Source organism: Carassius gibelio, chromosome A19, assembly GCF_023724105.1.
Source record: "Carassius gibelio isolate Cgi1373 ecotype wild population from Czech Republic chromosome A19, carGib1.2-hapl.c, whole genome shotgun sequence".
Lineage (NCBI taxonomy): Eukaryota > Metazoa > Chordata > Actinopteri > Cypriniformes > Cyprinidae > Carassius > Carassius gibelio.
In genome coordinates this window covers 16,065,948-16,083,233 of record NC_068389.1, presented here as the reverse complement: position 1 = coordinate 16,083,233, position 17,286 = coordinate 16,065,948, and the positions used below count along the sequence as shown (strand labels likewise).

The following is a 17,286-nucleotide window of genomic DNA, read 5'->3' as shown; positions in this document are numbered from 1 at the left end:
GTAGTCTATTTTAAAATTTACTACTCAAGTACTGAAAGTAAAAGTAGAAGTATTGTGTTATGTAGCTGTTAAAGAAAGTAGTCAAAAGTTTGAACATATTGTTTTTACTATTTCAAATGATTAACCTAAAGGACAATCACAATTCCTTTGACTGTAACTTATTTTAAACAAAAAACGGTTACTAGGGTTAGTTAGCCCAATTTGCAAATGATGTCATTAATAACTTACCCTCATGTTGTTTCAAACCGGTAAGACATCAGAGGGTCATTTAGAATTTTTTGAAGCATTGAAAATAAATTTTGGTCCAAAAAATAGCAAAAACTACGACTTTATTCAGCATTGTCTTCTCTTCCGTGTCTGTTGTAAGACAGTTAAAAACAAAGCAGTTTGTGATATCTGGTTCGCGAACGAATCATTCGATGTAACCGGATCTTTTTGAAATGGTCCACCAAATCGAATTGAATCGTTTTAAACAGTTCGCGTCTCCAATACGCATTAATCCACAGATGAATTAAGCTGATAACTTGTTTAATGTGTCTGACACTCCCTCCGAGTTAAAACAAACCAATATCCCGGAGTAATTCATTGACTCAAACAGTACACTGACTGAACTGCTGTGATAGAGAACTGAAGATGAACACCGAGCCGAGCCAGATAATGACTCGTTCACGAGTCAAGAACCGTTTCTGTCAGACGCTTCTGATTCGTGAAGCGGGGAGCTGATGATACTGCGCATGTGTGATTTAGCGTGAAGCAAACCGACACACAGAGCGTCTGGAACGAACTGATTCTTTTGGTGATTGATTCTGAACTGATTCTGTGTTAATGTTATGAGCCCAGGTGCAGTAAACGCCAATGACGCCATTGCATCGAGCGCAAAAGAATCGGTGAACTGTTTTCTTCAACTGGTTTATTGAATCGGACTGTCAGAAAGAACTAACGTTACTGGTCATCCGAGAACCGATGCAACCGGTTCTTGACTCGTGAACGAGTCATTATATGGCTCGGCTCGGTGTTCATTTCTCTCTTCAAAGCAGTTCAGTCAGCACGCGCAGTCTTCTAAATCGCTTGTTTCGCTCAATGATGTGCCAGCTTCATCAAACCTGCCATCTACAGTTCTGGCAGTGGTTTGTAATGGAATGATTCGTAACATTATTAAAATTGTAACGAGTAACGATGCAGCACATAAAAAAAATATCCGAGTAAAAGTATTAAACTCAGCGAAAATATGTACCGAAGTAAAAGTGGAAGTAGGAGAAAAAAATAATACTCTAGTAAAGTACAGATACCGCCTTTTAGTACTTAAGTACAGTAGTGAAGTAGTTCTACTTCGTTACTATACATCTCTGTATATGAGCATCTTTCATAAAAAAAAACATATTTTATAAAGATCCTGACGAAATAGCCAGCAAGTTCCTTCTGGGACATGGGTGTCAAAAACTGCCACAGCCCTGCAGAGTTTAGATTCAACCCTAATTAAGCACATGTGATCTAGACAATCAAGTCCTTCAGGCTTATTTCAAAACTATATGGTATGTGTGTTGGGGCAGGTTAGGAACTACACTCTGCAAGGTTCTGGCACTCCAGGAATTGAGTTTGACACCCCTGTCCTAGGAAGTAGTTTCATACCTTTTGAACAGATACAAATTTTGGTACAAGCTGGTTCTAAAAGAGATACAGCATCTATAACTATTCAAAAATACCAGATTAGCTTGTAACATTGTTCACTTAATTTGAAGTTATCCTTGAGCAGTAACGACTTCCTCTCCATTTCTCCTTGGATCCTATTTGATAGTAACATCACTGAATTTGACCAATTTTATCTTGAGCTCAATAAAGTTCACAAGAAAAAACTTTTTTTGAACTTTACAAACATTCACATTAGGTAAACTTCACACATTTTCACAAAAGCGAGCTTATTTCTTTTTTATGGTCTCATCATTATTTCTTCATACTGTGTTGTTGACCCCACCTTTGTGAAACATCACTGCTCCTGCCAACTAATTGGACCCAACAAGCTTGAACAATACAATGAGTAACTCCTGCAGCTTATCTGAAGGGAGGGAATTGAAGAACCACAGATGGATATACTGTTGGGGTTACACCAAGAACACTTTTTGGGAATCACTGCACTAGAGAACTTCACCAGCGTGCACTCAGAAGCTGGAGCTTCTTGTCTATCTTGACCTTCTTGTGGGGCATTTGCAGCACTGACCCAACCTAGAGGATGAGAATCAGAGTATGCAGAAAACTAGAGTGAATTCATAGGCTAGATCTGGAGAGATTAAACAGTTCTGTAAGTGGTGTGATATACATCAGCATTGATATGATACATTGGGGCCATAAATACTTCTTAGGTTCTGATGGATTATGGCATTTGATATCCTAAAATAATACTGTTCCATAGGGCCAATTCTAAAAATGCCACCAAAGAGCTGTTCATGTTGTGCAGTCCAGTGAATATGCCTAGACAGATACTTACAGTAGACCCTATGGTATAACACGACTGCAAGAGGATGCTGCTTTAGGTGGTGTTGGATGATGGATGTGACTGGGACCTCATGCTTCACCCCTTTGTGTCGCTGTTTTAGTGGCAGCCTCTGGGTCTCCATGTCACAAAAAAATCCATGAGGGAAGAATAAATAAAAGAAGTCATGCGCTAAGTACATGGTCGCAAGCCTGAACCCAACACGATGAAGCAAGAAACCTTATTACAGATATGCCGCTGTGTACCTCAATGAAATGGTAGTCCACTTTGAGAACTGGGAGAAGATGACATGTCCGACAAACATTTCTCATGATGAACACTTCTCATTTAGGCTTTAGTTGTGAAGAACTGTAGAGTGGAGCATTGTGATCTCAGCTGAGTTCTGGACCACTGGTTCTGAAAATGCTAGATAATTTGGGTCCCTGGCCTCCCAGTTTCAATTTTAGAAAGAGAGTATGACAAAGAGGCTTGGAGTAATGAAGTCGCCTGCACCTCCACAAGTTGTCGGATAGTCTATTTAGGGCTAGTTTATATATGGTTTCTGATTGACCCACCACCTCTGCTAGCTAATAAGCCCAGACAGGACAAGTGTGTATGTGTGTGTGTGCATGTGTGAGCCTAATTTTTCACTAGATACAGCATTATGTCATCATAAATGATTTATGAATAAAGCATGATTTGCACATTTTCCGTAATCAATCAAACAAGTAATTAGGAAGTATTAATTGTTTCAATGTGCAATCACATATCTGGCCACCACTCTGCTATCAAAGAATATAAATGATCTTGGTCAGTAATCAAAGGAGAGTTGGCCTAAATCATTACTTTAGTATTTATGCTTGTTATAAATAATATGAATGGACATGGAAAAAAAAAAAAAAAGATTTTGTTTTCTGCCTTTTTCTCAAGGCAGATTTTTCTAATATTTAAGTCCCATGCTCATAATACAAAAGTGATGTTATTACGTCTCTCTTTTAATTATTATTATTATTATTTATTTATTTATTTTTGTCAGTTTGTAATAAGCAATTTCTGAAACCACCAGGGGCAGTGGTTTCCTATGATGCTAGAACTCTCATACAAATTCTGTATGCAATCATCTTCATGATTGCATACAGAATTTTTTTTTTTTTAAATTGCTTTTTTATTTAAAAATAAAAATACAAATCATTTATAATAATGTTCTGTTTTTAAGTGTTGTTTGCTTTGCTAATGTTATTGAATCCCTGAGGGTCAGGGTAGTATTGACTATAGTATTGGCATTGATCTAAATTCCTTTTTTTTCTTTTGATATTAAAAGCAGTTTACAGCTGAGCTTAATATGGAGCATTTTCACAAATCTGCGGGGGGGGGTTTTTTTGCACCTCATTTTGAGTTTATTCATTTATGCAGCTTACCCTTTATTTTCTTTTGTATGTTTGCTTCCTATTGTACTCCGTATGAGCAGTGTGTATTATCCAAGTGTTGTTATTTTTTTTTAAACTATTCCACTAGTTGCCTTACCTCTCCTTGCTCAATTGCGATCCTTTCCTCACATGGGATGCTTGCAACATTTAACAGAGTAATTGCAAGTGTTTCTGTCTTACACACATACAAACTCGCACACACACACACACACACACACACACACACACACACACACACACACACACACACACACACACTGTCTGTGATATATGCCCATTGTGTTTCAATTCCCCATGTGTAATCAATCCATGTAATTACATTGTCGTCTTCTTCCCCAAAGCTTTAATCAAGCTGTGCAATGTCCTGGATCTCCCCACACTAAGAAAGATACTTAGAAAGAAGTCAGGGCAAGTGTGTGATTTGATGCATATGTTCAAATGAATGTGTGACGGTGATCGAAACAATATATTAGCGTGTCACGAGTGAGCGTATCCGTATCTGCCCATCTGTGTGTGTCTGTGAGAGCGTGTGAAACATTGTGAGAGCAAAGAGGAGATATAGCTGGCAGTGAATGGAGATGGTAGACCTGCTGACTCAGTGAGGGATGGAGTAAGAGAGGACGTTTAATGCAGGGACTCTGACCAGTGGAAAAGAGGCGACTCAGCCAAGGGCTGATGTTTTTCATTAATATCAGTAAGGCGGCCTTGTGCTTGTTTAGTCCAAGGTTCAGAAAAATTGCTTATTCCCTCCAGGGTTATTTTGGGTGCCCTCTGCAGAGACATCACAACCATTATTTTGTAAAAGTGCTATTTCTTAAGTTTTTACTATGAAACTCCACTAGGTGATAGTTAGGCCTAGTGGAAACGTGAATGGACTCCTCATGATATTCTTAGATAAGTTAAATCTAGTGTGCACGTTTCGTAATGAAGTATGATATGTATGTGGATGGTTATTCGTTTTTTACCCTCAGGGCATTCTATATTTCTGGCTTGTTCTAAATGTGCTCATGAGGGAAAACATTAGTTATAAGTTATAAGATTGAGGACTATCCCTTTGAAAGATAACTGTTTATGTTTGTTTCTCACACATGGATTCTTACAAAGTTTAAAATATATGCGAAGAGTGTAGTCCTATTCCTGAACGAATAAACGATTCACTTATTTGTTTTGTCCATAGTATTTTATGAAATTAAACTGAACTATTCAACCACATTTTTTGTTTTGTTTTAGTAAGATCACTATTTGATAACATTTATGCCTCCTCTGAAAAAGACTTTGAAAATGCATTAATCACATTTTGCAAGAAAGTGTATTGATTCTAACAGTTAGCTTGTAATTTGGCAGTTAAATTGCACTTTTTCATATTTTATATATTTTTTCTTTCTGTCTTCAGCGTTGAATAAGTGGCCAAAGTATTTAATTTAGATATTTTATATACAAGCTGTAGTGTGTGGGATCCTTTTTCTTGTATTTTTCTAATATATTTATTCCTTGCAAGTAATAAGCTGTTAAATAACTTTATTGTTAATAATCAAAACATGACCTACTAAATTCTTTATGATTCCTACACTGAATGATAAACATAATCAATTGGAAAGGTGTTAACAAAAGTCTGAGCCATTTGAAAAGTTCTCTCCATTATTTTGGAGATCCTCTAGAGGCCAGATGGGTGTCGTCTTGATTTGTTTGCTTTGCTAAATTAGAAACCCATTAAAAAGCCATTTTGTGCATTCAAATTGCTAAATTTCAGGCATATAAAAGCACAAAGCCAAATTTTCCATGTTAAATAGATTACAGTGCTATCATGGTGTATGAACACGCATATGCAAATTAACTTAAGATGCAAACACGGTTTCAGAAGCCCTTGTGTTTGTCTTAGCTGAAGTCATGCATGGGCGAACATACTCCAGAAAACAAACAACCACACTTTACCCAACTCAAACACCATGTATGCGGTTAGCTACTGCTTATCATTATTCCTATGATGCTAGTACTCTCAAGAAACCCTTGAAAAGCCCTACAACATGTCGAATTTGTGCAATGTATGCAAGCAAATGCAGCTGTAGCATTGCTGCTCTAGTGTTGTCAAAGCTCACAGAAAACAGTGGAATACAAAGGGAGGTTTACAGTCCATGATGAATGAACTGCCGGGTTCACTGCCACAACTCTAAATACTTTCAGCACATGCAATTCTATAAGAGCTTCCTTCCTCCCATCCTTGCAGGAAGTCAATACCCCCTCACCCTTCCGGTGTAGTCAACAACAACTGTAAGTGAACTACGGTCAGCTCTTTGTGGTTGGGTTCCTGGGTGCCAAATGTGACGAGTCAGCTGCCTCCTCCCTGATTATCACCGGCACCCCGTCCTAAATCGCCGCCCTTCACCAGGCTCCCGACTGGAGTGGGTGTGTGAGAGGAGGGGCGCTGGACGAGTCAGGGCCGGCGGCGTGTGATGGGGCACACCTGAAGGAAGTGGAGCCTCATTACCGCCGCTGTTTAAAAGCCCAACGCGCCTCTCCTCAGGAGACCGGTCTCTTCCCCGTGCATGCACACTGGTGTCCTCGTGGGTCCAGGAAGGGTGCGTTGAGGGACTCCCGCGCCACCAAGACGTGAGCTGCCGGACCCGCGATCCGGATGGGAACCGCACCCGTATACACGGCCGACGGGCCAGGATGCCGGGCCGTCCATCCCCTACCAGCGCCGCGGCCAACGAGAGAGACGCGGCCGCTAGGAGAAGCCGCCGCCCCTCGCGCCCCGGACCAAGGAGGGGAGCGCGTGCGGCCGCCGGACTCCGCCCCTTGCCTGGACCCTTCCTTGATGAACACTGCCCGACCTACACAAATCCCGCAGCACGACGAGGACACCAGATTCCCTGTTATTTTGGACACTTTCCCCCTTTTGGCCACTTTTATTCCCTTTGTTTTATGATTTCTGTTAATAAAAGCCTCTCCGAGGCCTGACGCCACGCCCACTGTGTCTGTCTTGTGCTCCTCCCGTGACACTGGTGGAGAATGCGGGCAGGCGGAGCCTAGACAGCGCAGTTGGGAAACGTCTGGTGACGTCACTCCCTCTCGCTTGCAAACGTTCGTGAGAACCCAGACTGGGACGGAGGAAAACTGGGGACAGCCTCCCAGCCACACAAGGGGTAGGTGACTTTTCCATTGTCATTTTACCCTGTGGTTGGTTGAGGCTGTCACTAAAACCCGGTTTCTCTGTCCCTGTTCTGGTGCGCTGCGAGAGGGAGGACCGCCCGGAGAGGAAGCCCCGCCCACTCCGACCGTTTGGAGCCTGGTTGAGGATGGTAGCACTCCCGTGTGGGCGGCGCCCTGATGACGGGGATGTCGCTTGGGAGGGGGAATGTGACGAGTCAGCTGCCTCCTCCCTGATTATCACCGGCACCCCGTCCTAAATCGCCGCCCTTCACCAGGCTCCCGACTGGAGTGGGTGTGTGAGAGGAGGGGCGCTGGACGAGTCAGGGCCGGCGGCGTGTGATGGGGCACACCTGAAGGAAGTGGAGCCTCATTACCGCCGCTGTTTAAAAGCCCAACGCGCCTCTCCTCAGGAGACCGGTCTCTTCCCCGTGCATGCACACTGGTGTCCTCGTGGGTCCAGGAAGGGTGCGTTGAGGGACTCCCGCGCCACCAAGACGTGAGCTGCCGGACCCGCGATCCGGATGGGAACCGCACCCGTATACACGGCCGACGGGCCAGGATGCCGGGCCGTCCATCCCCTACCAGCGCCGCGGCCAACGAGAGAGACGCGGCCGCTAGGAGAAGCCGCCGCCCCTCGCGCCCCGGACCAAGGAGGGGAGCGCGTGCGGCCGCCGGACTCCGCCCCTTGCCTGGACCCTTCCTTGATGAACACTGCCCGACCTACACAAATCCCGCAGCACGACGAGGACACCAGATTCCCTGTTATTTTGGACACTTTCCCCCTTTTGGCCACTTTTATTCCCTTTGTTTTATGATTTCTGTTAATAAAAGCCTCTCCGAGGCCTGACGCCACGCCCACTGTGTCTGTCTTGTGCTCCTCCCGTGACACAAGAGTTAAACACTCTCTGGAGACTTTCTCCCATACCTTTTGCTCTTTGATCTGGATCCCACTTCGTTGCCAAGCACTATGAATGCTGCCTTTTTGTCTCTGCTTACATTTAAAGGAATATTGCACCCAGAGTAAAGTTCTGCCATCATTTACTTACCCTCATGTTGTTAAAAACAAAACAAGGTATGAAGACCTTTTTCTTTGGTTGAACTAAGGGTTTGCAATATGACGATTTTTGATCGTGGACAATGAGAATGCCTCCACAATCTGCTTTTGAAAAAAAAAAAATAGAGTAACGTGCTACAGCACTCATTCTGTAAGCTGTAGTTCTGGCACCTCTGTCATATACTGTACAACGCCACATGCATTTACAGCAGTGTTAACTAGAGGTAGAGTACGTAACACCCTTATTATTTTCATGACCTTTGAGTCAAACAGCGCCTGATTACTGAACTAAGTTATTTTTTGCGCTAATACTGTCGAACACACATGTAGACTCAGTTGGTTATGTCTAAAAAAAGAAAAACTTATACATGCCTGTATATTAGATGTGTGAAGGTCTTAGAGGGACAGTAGGCCTATTAAACATGCAACCTGTCATTATACTGTCAAGGAATAGATCACCCTGAAATTTCATTTCTGTCCTTATTTACTCACTGTCACGTTGTCCCAAACCTGTATTAATTTCTTTCTTGTGCTGAACAAAAAAGAATATATTTTGAATAATGTGGGTAACCAAACAGCAAATAATAGCAGAAAATACTAAGGACCAGCAACTGTTCGGTTTTCCACATTCCTCAAAATAGCATTTATTTTCAGAAGAAGAAAGAAACTCATTCAGGTTTAAAACCACTTCTGAGTGAGTAAATGGTGGTATAAAAATAAAACAAAATTAAAACAATAAAACAAAATTGAGAGCTGACATGATTTTTATTTTTGGGTGAACTGTTTCTTTAATATTAATAAAACAACAAAACACAAAGAGAAAAACCTATTAATGCTCTTGACTGAAGAAATTTAATACAGTTGCTTTAGAAATCAGTTTATATTATGTTTTATTTTTATATTTGATCATTCAATTTCTTTTGAATGCTCCTGCTAAATACACCTATTGTACCTGAAAATAAAGCACTGTTTGTTTTATTTGTATATTATGTGTAGTTGTAATGTGTATTTTTGTTATAAAAAAACAAGAATTTTTTTTTTTTATCTTCACCCTCTTTGGCCTAAATATGGCCATATAAAGAATATGGTCAATCTTTTTTTTTTTTTGTTACCTTGAAAGGCTTTGTCTTTATAATAGGGAAATGAGTTTGGCTGTAATGCTCAGACAACTTGCAATATAGTAAAACCAACATGACAAAGAATTGTGATAAAATCGTGATATATAAAAAAATAAAAAAAATAATAATTATTATATAATTATATCTATCTATCTATCTATCTATCTATCTATCTATCTATCTATCTATCTATATATATATGTATATATATATATATATATATATATATATATATATATATATAGTGATATGATATATCCCCCATTATTATATCATAGAAATGGTCCAGACGACTCATTCTGTTTTTGGTATAAATTATTCATTATTCTGGCTGTGTGAACCAAATCAACTGATTAATTGAAAAGGTTCAACTCAATGAATAAATTGTTCACGAATCAGACATCCCTGCTCACAAGAACTCATATTACGTGCTCATATTACTTGATAATATCTTACTATAGGCCTAATATCTTTTTTAGAATCTCCTTCATTCATTGTAGCTGCAGTGAAGAAGAACGGCCAGTATATTCTTCAGAACTCCTTTGTTTTCAACTGAACAAAATGAGTCACAGATTTGTATCAATGTTTATCTATGACATTTTCTTTTCTTTTTTTTTTCTTTTTTTTTGCTTTTCAATTAACATAAAAGTGAACATTTATTAGGAAACTGCCTGCTGTCTTAAAGGTGTTTTCAGCAGTAAACAAGGCCCACCCCTCGTTCTCTTACTGTTCTCTTGTTTTACAAGATGCTTTTGCACTATGGTATATTTGCATAGCTCACAAGACAAGGGCAAAACAGGATAACTAGAACATGCATCTTCTATGTGGCATGTGCCATGAACCGTGAAGGTACCTGTACTCCATGGGATTTTGTCCTCCTCTGTAATTTAATATAGTTGTACATTTTATCTAATCTAGTTCCCCACCGGCTGCCTGTCAGAAAAGAATATGCTCATCCACACCATTTGTTGCCAATGTAAATGGCCTATGAAGCTGTTTTTAATTAAAGCATTGTCCTGGATTACACAGCCCTGAGGCTGACCTGACAGTGGCATGCACCAATAATTTTGGACAGGATTGGCTCAATGTTGGACACCTGTAGGTCACCTGTCATTTCTCTTCTATTTGCTTTAGGCTAGACAAGGAATAAAGGAATGAATCTTCAATGGGATATGGTGTCTAAAGCTTGAAATGCCAGTGGACACACTCTGATATTACAATGAACAATCGGTATGAAATCATTTGGCCTAGAGGAATGTCTGCGGATGAGTTTGCGGATGAGATGAATGGCAGAGCCTTTTTAATAGGTCTGTATTGTTTGTTTTGCTTTCAAATAGGCCTTTGGAAAGATACAACTCTTTAGAACAGCTTTGGAAATGATTGGTTTTAGACATGCTTGTTAATTATGTTAAAGCAGTCATTTCATGAATATTTATTGAAACCAAGATGAAAAAAATGATTCATTTGGAACTTCTGAAACTTCACTTCACAGGGGGATCATATCATAAAACCTTGTGCTCTTTCTGGTTGTTCTATAGGATTTTTACATAAGAAGAAAGTGGCAAGAACTGATTTTTAATATTTTTTATTGTTCTCTAAGGTCCACTTATACTGTTATCAAGATTTTTACATTAAAAAAAAAAACATAATATTTTAGCAATTATATCTATCCTGTTTTGACCCACCTAATCAGAACACTCTTGACAAATTTTAGACTGTTGTGTATGTTTGACAGCTACATCCTCCACAGATGGACACAGCTGTGATTTAGATAAAAAATGCATGTACTGAATACTCAGTTCATATCAAACGATCTGTAATAATAGATAAAGCAATAGTTATCACGTAATAAAAACAGTAACTCACACCTGTATTGCGTGACATTACTGTCGGTGTCAGGATCCCAGTCTATGTTCCCGTCTTTGGTTTTGTGGACTCTTATTTTGAAATGTTCTTGTTCCCCATTGTTTCTGTGTTCCTTTGCCCATCTTGTTAGTTGCTATAGTAATTGATTAGCCCCTCCCTCCTCATTACCTTGTTATCCTGTCAGCATATAACTCAGCCTCACACCACCATTCACTGCTGAGTATTGTTTAGCCCATGTCGTCTTGTTTGCGCCATTGTCGTCTTGTTTGCGCCATTGTCGTCTTGTTTGCGCCATTGTCGTCTTGTTTGCGCCATTGTCGTCTTGTTTGCGCCATTGTCCTGCTTTCGTGTTTTGTTTTTGGATTGTTGCTTTTGTATTTTTGGATTACCCTGTCTGGATATTGTTCGTTCATTAAAGACCCACGTTTGCCCTAGTATTATTCTTGTGTCTTACCCTCTGTATACCTGTTTGACATTGTCATGACCATGTCTATGACCAATCAAAAGCTTGCACGTGGATCTGCACATCTCATCGGTTCCCACATTACAGTCAGATCCAATATAGTCAGTATAGAAACATTTTTTAATGTTCAGTCATTTCAGAAAATCTAGTGTCAAATTGTGCTTTGTTTGTAAATGAACAAACAATCACCCTTTTGCTAATTCAGTCTGGAACTTCATTAAAAATAAAGCTAATCCACTCTTTCCTAATGTTGGGATCCAATGGAAGGCTATGCAAAGACTGTACAGCATCTTGTTATTTTCGGAACCATCTTTCTCATTTGGATTCTGTATAGGCCTTTGTTCATCTCTCTTATTATTTAAACCACATGTGCGAATCTGTGGGTGGAGCTAAACAGGCAGTGATGTAGAAGTGGTCGTTGATCTTCTTCTGTGAAGGCGGGGTTTACCTGCTCTATTACGTCATAAGGTGACACATTTCACATTCCGTTTTGGCAGATTGGCTTCAATATAAACTTTTAGTTCATTAGTTCTTAGACTATTTCAAAGTTTTGAGTTCTGAAACTTACAGGATGTTTCTTGTATGTCAAAATAAGAATTTGTTTCTGCAACTTATTAATTTCTTCCCTTGTTTTAGTAAAGCATATCCAGGTTGCACTATTCAATGACCATTGGCAAAGGACCAGAGGAACCAGACAATTCCTCTGCACAATCTGACCTGTGTTGCAGCCTGAAATTAAACCACGCCATGTTGGTTTCATCTGGCTAGAGGAGAACTGGCCCTCTGACTGAGCCTGACTTCTCTCAAGGTTTTTTCTCCATTTCTATCACCGATGGAGTTTTGGTTCCTTGACACTGTCGCCTTTGGCTTGCTTAGTTTGGGATGCTTGACTGATAGCACATACACAATTGGAAGGGCAACAAGTCCTCCAACTCATACGACCGTATGGGTCGTTTGTCACTATCCATAAATACGACCCACACGAGCGTTCTCTAAATTAGCGCCCCTATTGGCAACAGGAGGTATGATAAATGAACTTTCGCCTAAATGCATTGTGGGTTTATTTTAACATGTTTGCTATTTGCGTTTTGAATTGTTTGATTTAAACTCTCCCAGATGTTCGTGGATTTTGATGATATGGATTTTAGATGACTTCGAGACATGTACAGGTAAGGTTTTCTCCCGTCTCATAAAGTAGTCGATCGTTTATGAATAATATGAGTTTTTATTTTCAAATCGATACTGGACACTGTATGTCCTATTAAACCAGTTTGACGTTCAAATCATTTAATCGAAATCTGCAGCTTTATAAAGTTAGTTTTCATTGTGATATTCGTTTGAAATTCGCCTGTGGTGGAAAGAGGTCATGTAAAAGTTGCGCATTTACCATGTTTTTACCATAGTAACATGTCGCTGAACCATGTCACGTGTTATAAAACCTCAGTAACCACAACTCAATGTATCTCCCGTCATAACTGTAGTTTTACTTTGGTATTTGTAGTATAAACACGTTACCATGCTTTTCACCACAGTAACTGTGCTTATTGTGTACTCTTTAGTTAAGTAACACATTTGCCATGCCTTTAATACCTTTTTGTAATGTAATTGTGATTCAGTGTTTTTTTTCTTTTCAGTTTTGCAGTTTCTTCATATCACATACATCTCCAGCTCCTACAACAACATTCAGTGACCAGCAGCTCTTTATGATGCTCTCTCTCTCTCTCTCTCTCTCTCTCTCTCTCTCTCTCTTTCTCTCTCACTCTCTCTCTCTCTCTCTCTCTCTCTCTCTCATTTTCGTTTCCTATTTTTCTGAACTGTAATTCATAAATAAGTCACACATATTTTTCTTTCTTTCTCTTGTTCATCATGGCATATTTTCACAGCTCAGAATCAGATTTTGATCAGTTCTTGTATTAACAGGGAACTTGTACTCGAAGCTCAACTTGAAGAAGTTTCCAGTGAAGATGAAGTCCTTCAAAGGTTCGACACAGGTAATGTTGAAGATATGTAGTTATAACTGATTTACTTTAATTAATTTATCCTTACTTTATGTTAATAACCTTCCTTATAGTCCTTCCTTTCAAATATTTTGTTCACAGATCATTTCTAACACACTGTCTAAACATGTATGTATTAAAACAACAACAACAACTTGTTACTTTTTCTTTATTCCAGCTGAAAAGGAAGACCATGGGCCTGTCAAACCTTGTTTGTGGAGAGGGATGAATTTGACCATCTTGTGTGTTTACGGAGAAGACCAAAAGCTGCTAAGGCAGATATTTCCAGAGGTACGTCTGTGTTGATCTGAGCACCTCGACAGAACTTTACTGCAGTTACATTTTGCACCGAATTTTATGTTTTTTACTTTTTTAAATACCTCACGACCCCATCAGTACAAACCCTGTGCTATGTCAAAGTATTAATAATTCAAACAATTTCAGCAAATTCATATGATATTGTACAAGCGTACTCTCCAGCTTTTCCTCCTGCTGTCATTGACCATCGCCTCAGCTCTCATGCAGACTGTGTCCATTTTAAGTAGTCAGAGCGTTATATCCTAAAGTTTATATTGAGTCCACTGTATTCTTTATTAGCACCGTCTTAACCCGTTCTAACAGTACATGATATCTGTCCGCACCTCACAGTCTGCCTTTATTTCCATGTTGATTTTAATTGAACACGTCTGTTTAAAAGCAAGTCAGGAAATGCTGTGTAACTTGTCATGTGACACATCAGATCTTCAGTTAATTTGGCCAAATTAGATCATTTAAGGCTGTTCACACCAAGAATAGTAACTACAATAACTATTTTAGCATCCACACCAACATCAACCAATGATAAAGTTATGTTTATTAATATACACACTGCAGCGACGTTGATGTCTGCCACTTTAAATGATCAAGCTTTTGAAATGTGCATTTTGATTGGCTGTTTAATGTTCATCAGCTGGAAAATATATTCCACTGATGTTGTTCCTCTGTGTCATTAAGTATGGACTCATCCTTGGTATGAAGAGGTCTTTAAACTGCTTACAACAATCCTGCTGCATGTTATAGTGTAGAAAATAATTGAGAATAATATAGCTTGAAGATACAGCTTTCTTCCCTCTCATTTTGTTAAACTCAAACGCAAGATTTTGCCTTTCTTTGCTTGTTTGTCTTCATCTTAGTCCTTTACTCTCTCCACTCACTCACACATTCTCTCTTGCTCTGTTGTAAGGTACAAACAGAGCGGATGGTTGCATGATGGCCTCTTTCAGGTTTGTCAACTGAACGTCTACTAGTGTGGCTCAGCAAGTTCCTGTCATGATCAGCCCTCTCCAAGAAAGGTTTGTAGAAAATTGTAATCAATATTCATTTAATCCTCTAACCTGAATCTTTTGGTGAATTTACTTAATTATATCTGTCTTAATTCATATGTAATAAGCAATAGTAATTAAACATGGGGTTAATAGACATATTTTTGTTTTACAGCTGAAGAGCAAAAACACAAAGAACATCAGTCCTGTTGGGGATGAGGAATGAACATGGCTCTATTGTGCCCAAACAGAAAAGAGTGAAAAGGTGCTCATCCCCATTGATGTGTCTGTATTCAAGCAATGCATTAGTACAGCATATGATGTTGATCTCTATTCAAGTCAGCAATTATCATTTTTCACATATACATCTTTTTATAAGTCCTAGAATGAACAAATCATCAGGGCATCATTTCTGGAATTTGGGCAGAAAATGACTGAATATGGTGAGTACTGACACCTGCACCTGTATTCACCAAAACTATTTTTCTTATGGACTTACAGTTTTTGAAGGAGGATGAAGTCAGTTGATGGAGAAATGAAGAACGAGATGTGTTGTATATGAAGACTTCAGATGCAAAAGCCTTTAAGTTCTGTATGAAATGTTCTTCTAAGAAGAATTTTAGAAGAAAACTTCAGGTGGAACTTAGATGCCTTTGCATCTGAAGTCTTCATATGTACTATGAGTTTTCAATACATAACTGATTTGTTATGACTTATTTTATTATTTTCTACTTGTACAGAAAGACTGCAGTAGAAGGAAAGCTGGTACTGAGAACATTTGTCTTCACTCCAGACTAAAGAGAAGCGGGTCTGAGGCCAGAGATGGACGAGTCAATGGTCACCAAATGCAGCGCTGCAGCCTGAAACTGTGAAGACTGGATTCCCAAACAGCTGTGTGACTGCACAGATGTTACGGCCATAAAAGAAACTTCACAACTGAGAGCCCATACCTCCAACAACCTTCAACAGGAATCAATGGTATGTCCATTACAACAATTCTAAATAATAATAATATATAATTGACACAATGATTTTGTCTCTCCAGGACATCTACGCAAGGTTTTTCTTTTGTTGAGGACCGTCAGAGACTCCAGCCACACGAGCCATGGATTGCTCTCAACATCACCATCAGACAGACATTATCACAGAACCAGCACCAGCAGACTGCAAAACAAGTTCCTTCAACAGGCAATCAGACTGAACTGAACTCGTACCAGTAACACCACACACACACACACACACACACACACACACATACACACACCAGCAGCCTCATACTGTGTGCACTGCACTCTATCAGCTACACTGACTGGACTCTGACTCACTATTATTCTGCAACCTGATATTCTGTTTGCACTAATTCATACTGTACTGAAAGTGAAAGTGACGTGACATACAGTCAAGTATGGTGACCCATACTCAGAATTTGTGCTCTGCATTTAACCCATCCGAAGTGCACACACACAGAGCAGTGAACACACACTGTGAACACACACCCGGAGCAGTGGGCAGAGGTATATCTACAGTATACAGTGATTGTTGTTAATTGTTTTCATTTTGTTCTCTCTGTATAGTATAGTATTGCACTATATTTTCTACCTGTATTGAGCTCTTATGTATACGGTTTATATTTTTGATACTGTATATGTGTTGCAAATATATTCAGTACTTGTCATGCTGCAGTTTGCAGAAAAGCATTTTACCACCTGTATACTTGCATTCATGGTATTGTGATAATAAAATGATTTGATTTGAATTGGTCACATGACTTGTTCATCAGTTGTATTGTTGTGCTGGATAACAATTGCAAATTGTTTATGACATTGAAGAAGATCATGATAGAGACATGGATTTGAAGAAAACCAGGAGAGCTCTGATGAGAAGGAAACTGGATGTGATTCTTTGGTGCTCAAGACATTTCACCATGCCTTCATCTGGGTTTCTTCATCTGATTAAAATAAAATGGTTTTAATGTAACCCATTTTTATTTCACTTGAATATAATTTGTCTTAATATGCTTCTTTATCTGTCTTTATGCTGCATCCTAGTAAAATATTGCGTATGGTGTTGGATAATCAAGTATGGTGAATATTCTGTACTAGAGATGGTTTTTTGGTAGATACACCATTTAATTTTGTAAACAACACATATAATCACCATGGTTGTTTTGATGAAGACATGAACATTTAGTAATATTAATGAAATTCAGTTAGATGAAGAGCTGCATTAGAAGAGACTGCATGGACTTCATGCACAACTGAAGGTGATGAATCAAGGAAAGATCAACATGAATCCTGTTCTGTATTATAATGAAGATGTTCATGCACATTACTGATGTCTAGCTCCTGAGCAGGACAAAGATGAGACATTCTTTACAGAGATTTATGAATTAGGTATTTTATATTATGATTCTTTAAATTGCATGAATTGTATGGAACCATAA

General features: G+C 39.3%; 1 protein-coding gene and 1 long non-coding RNA gene across 7 annotated transcripts; one reads left to right on the top strand and one right to left on the bottom strand.

Annotated features, from left to right (window-relative positions):
• Positions 1-6,213: 6,213 nt before the first annotated feature.
• LOC127934965 (uncharacterized) lies at positions 6,214-10,330 on the bottom strand. The gene is made up of 3 exons (XM_052532555.1): positions 10,259-10,330; positions 7,680-8,032; positions 6,214-6,621 (listed from the first exon to the last, which is right to left on the bottom strand). The coding sequence occupies exons 1-3, from the start codon at positions 10,328-10,330 to the stop codon at positions 6,243-6,245; spliced, it is 804 nt and encodes a 267-aa protein (XP_052388515.1). The 3' UTR covers positions 6,214-6,242.
• A 2,113-nt stretch (positions 10,331-12,443) lies between these two features.
• LOC127935254 (uncharacterized) lies at positions 12,444-16,599 on the top strand. Of its 6 annotated transcripts, none has more exons than XR_008148038.1 (9): positions 12,455-12,567; positions 12,662-12,714; positions 13,180-13,536; positions 13,721-13,833; positions 14,765-14,873; positions 15,019-15,108; positions 15,223-15,286; positions 15,584-15,821; positions 15,889-16,599. It is a non-coding gene; the product is annotated as an uncharacterized LOC127935254 (long non-coding RNA). The 6 variants fall into 6 exon arrangements; XR_008148041.1 differs by having other exon boundaries at positions 12,462-12,567; positions 12,662-12,708; positions 13,466-13,536; XR_008148037.1 differs by having other exon boundaries at positions 12,444-12,714.
• Positions 16,600-17,286: the final 687 nt, after the last annotated feature.

Coding starts and splice junctions, on each gene's coding strand:
- LOC127934965 (XM_052532555.1), bottom strand. CDS start 10,330: ATGACAGGTGACCTACAGGTGTCCAACATTGAGCCAATCCTGTCCAAA. Junction 8,033..10,258: donor TTGGTGCATGCCACTGTCAG/GTCAGCCTCAGG, acceptor AAATGTAAGCAG/AGACAAAAAGGCAGCATTCA. Junction 6,622..7,679: donor CCTCCTTGGTCCGGGGCGCG/AGGGGCGGCGGC, acceptor GCGGCTTCTCCT/AGCGGCCGCGTCTCTCTCGT.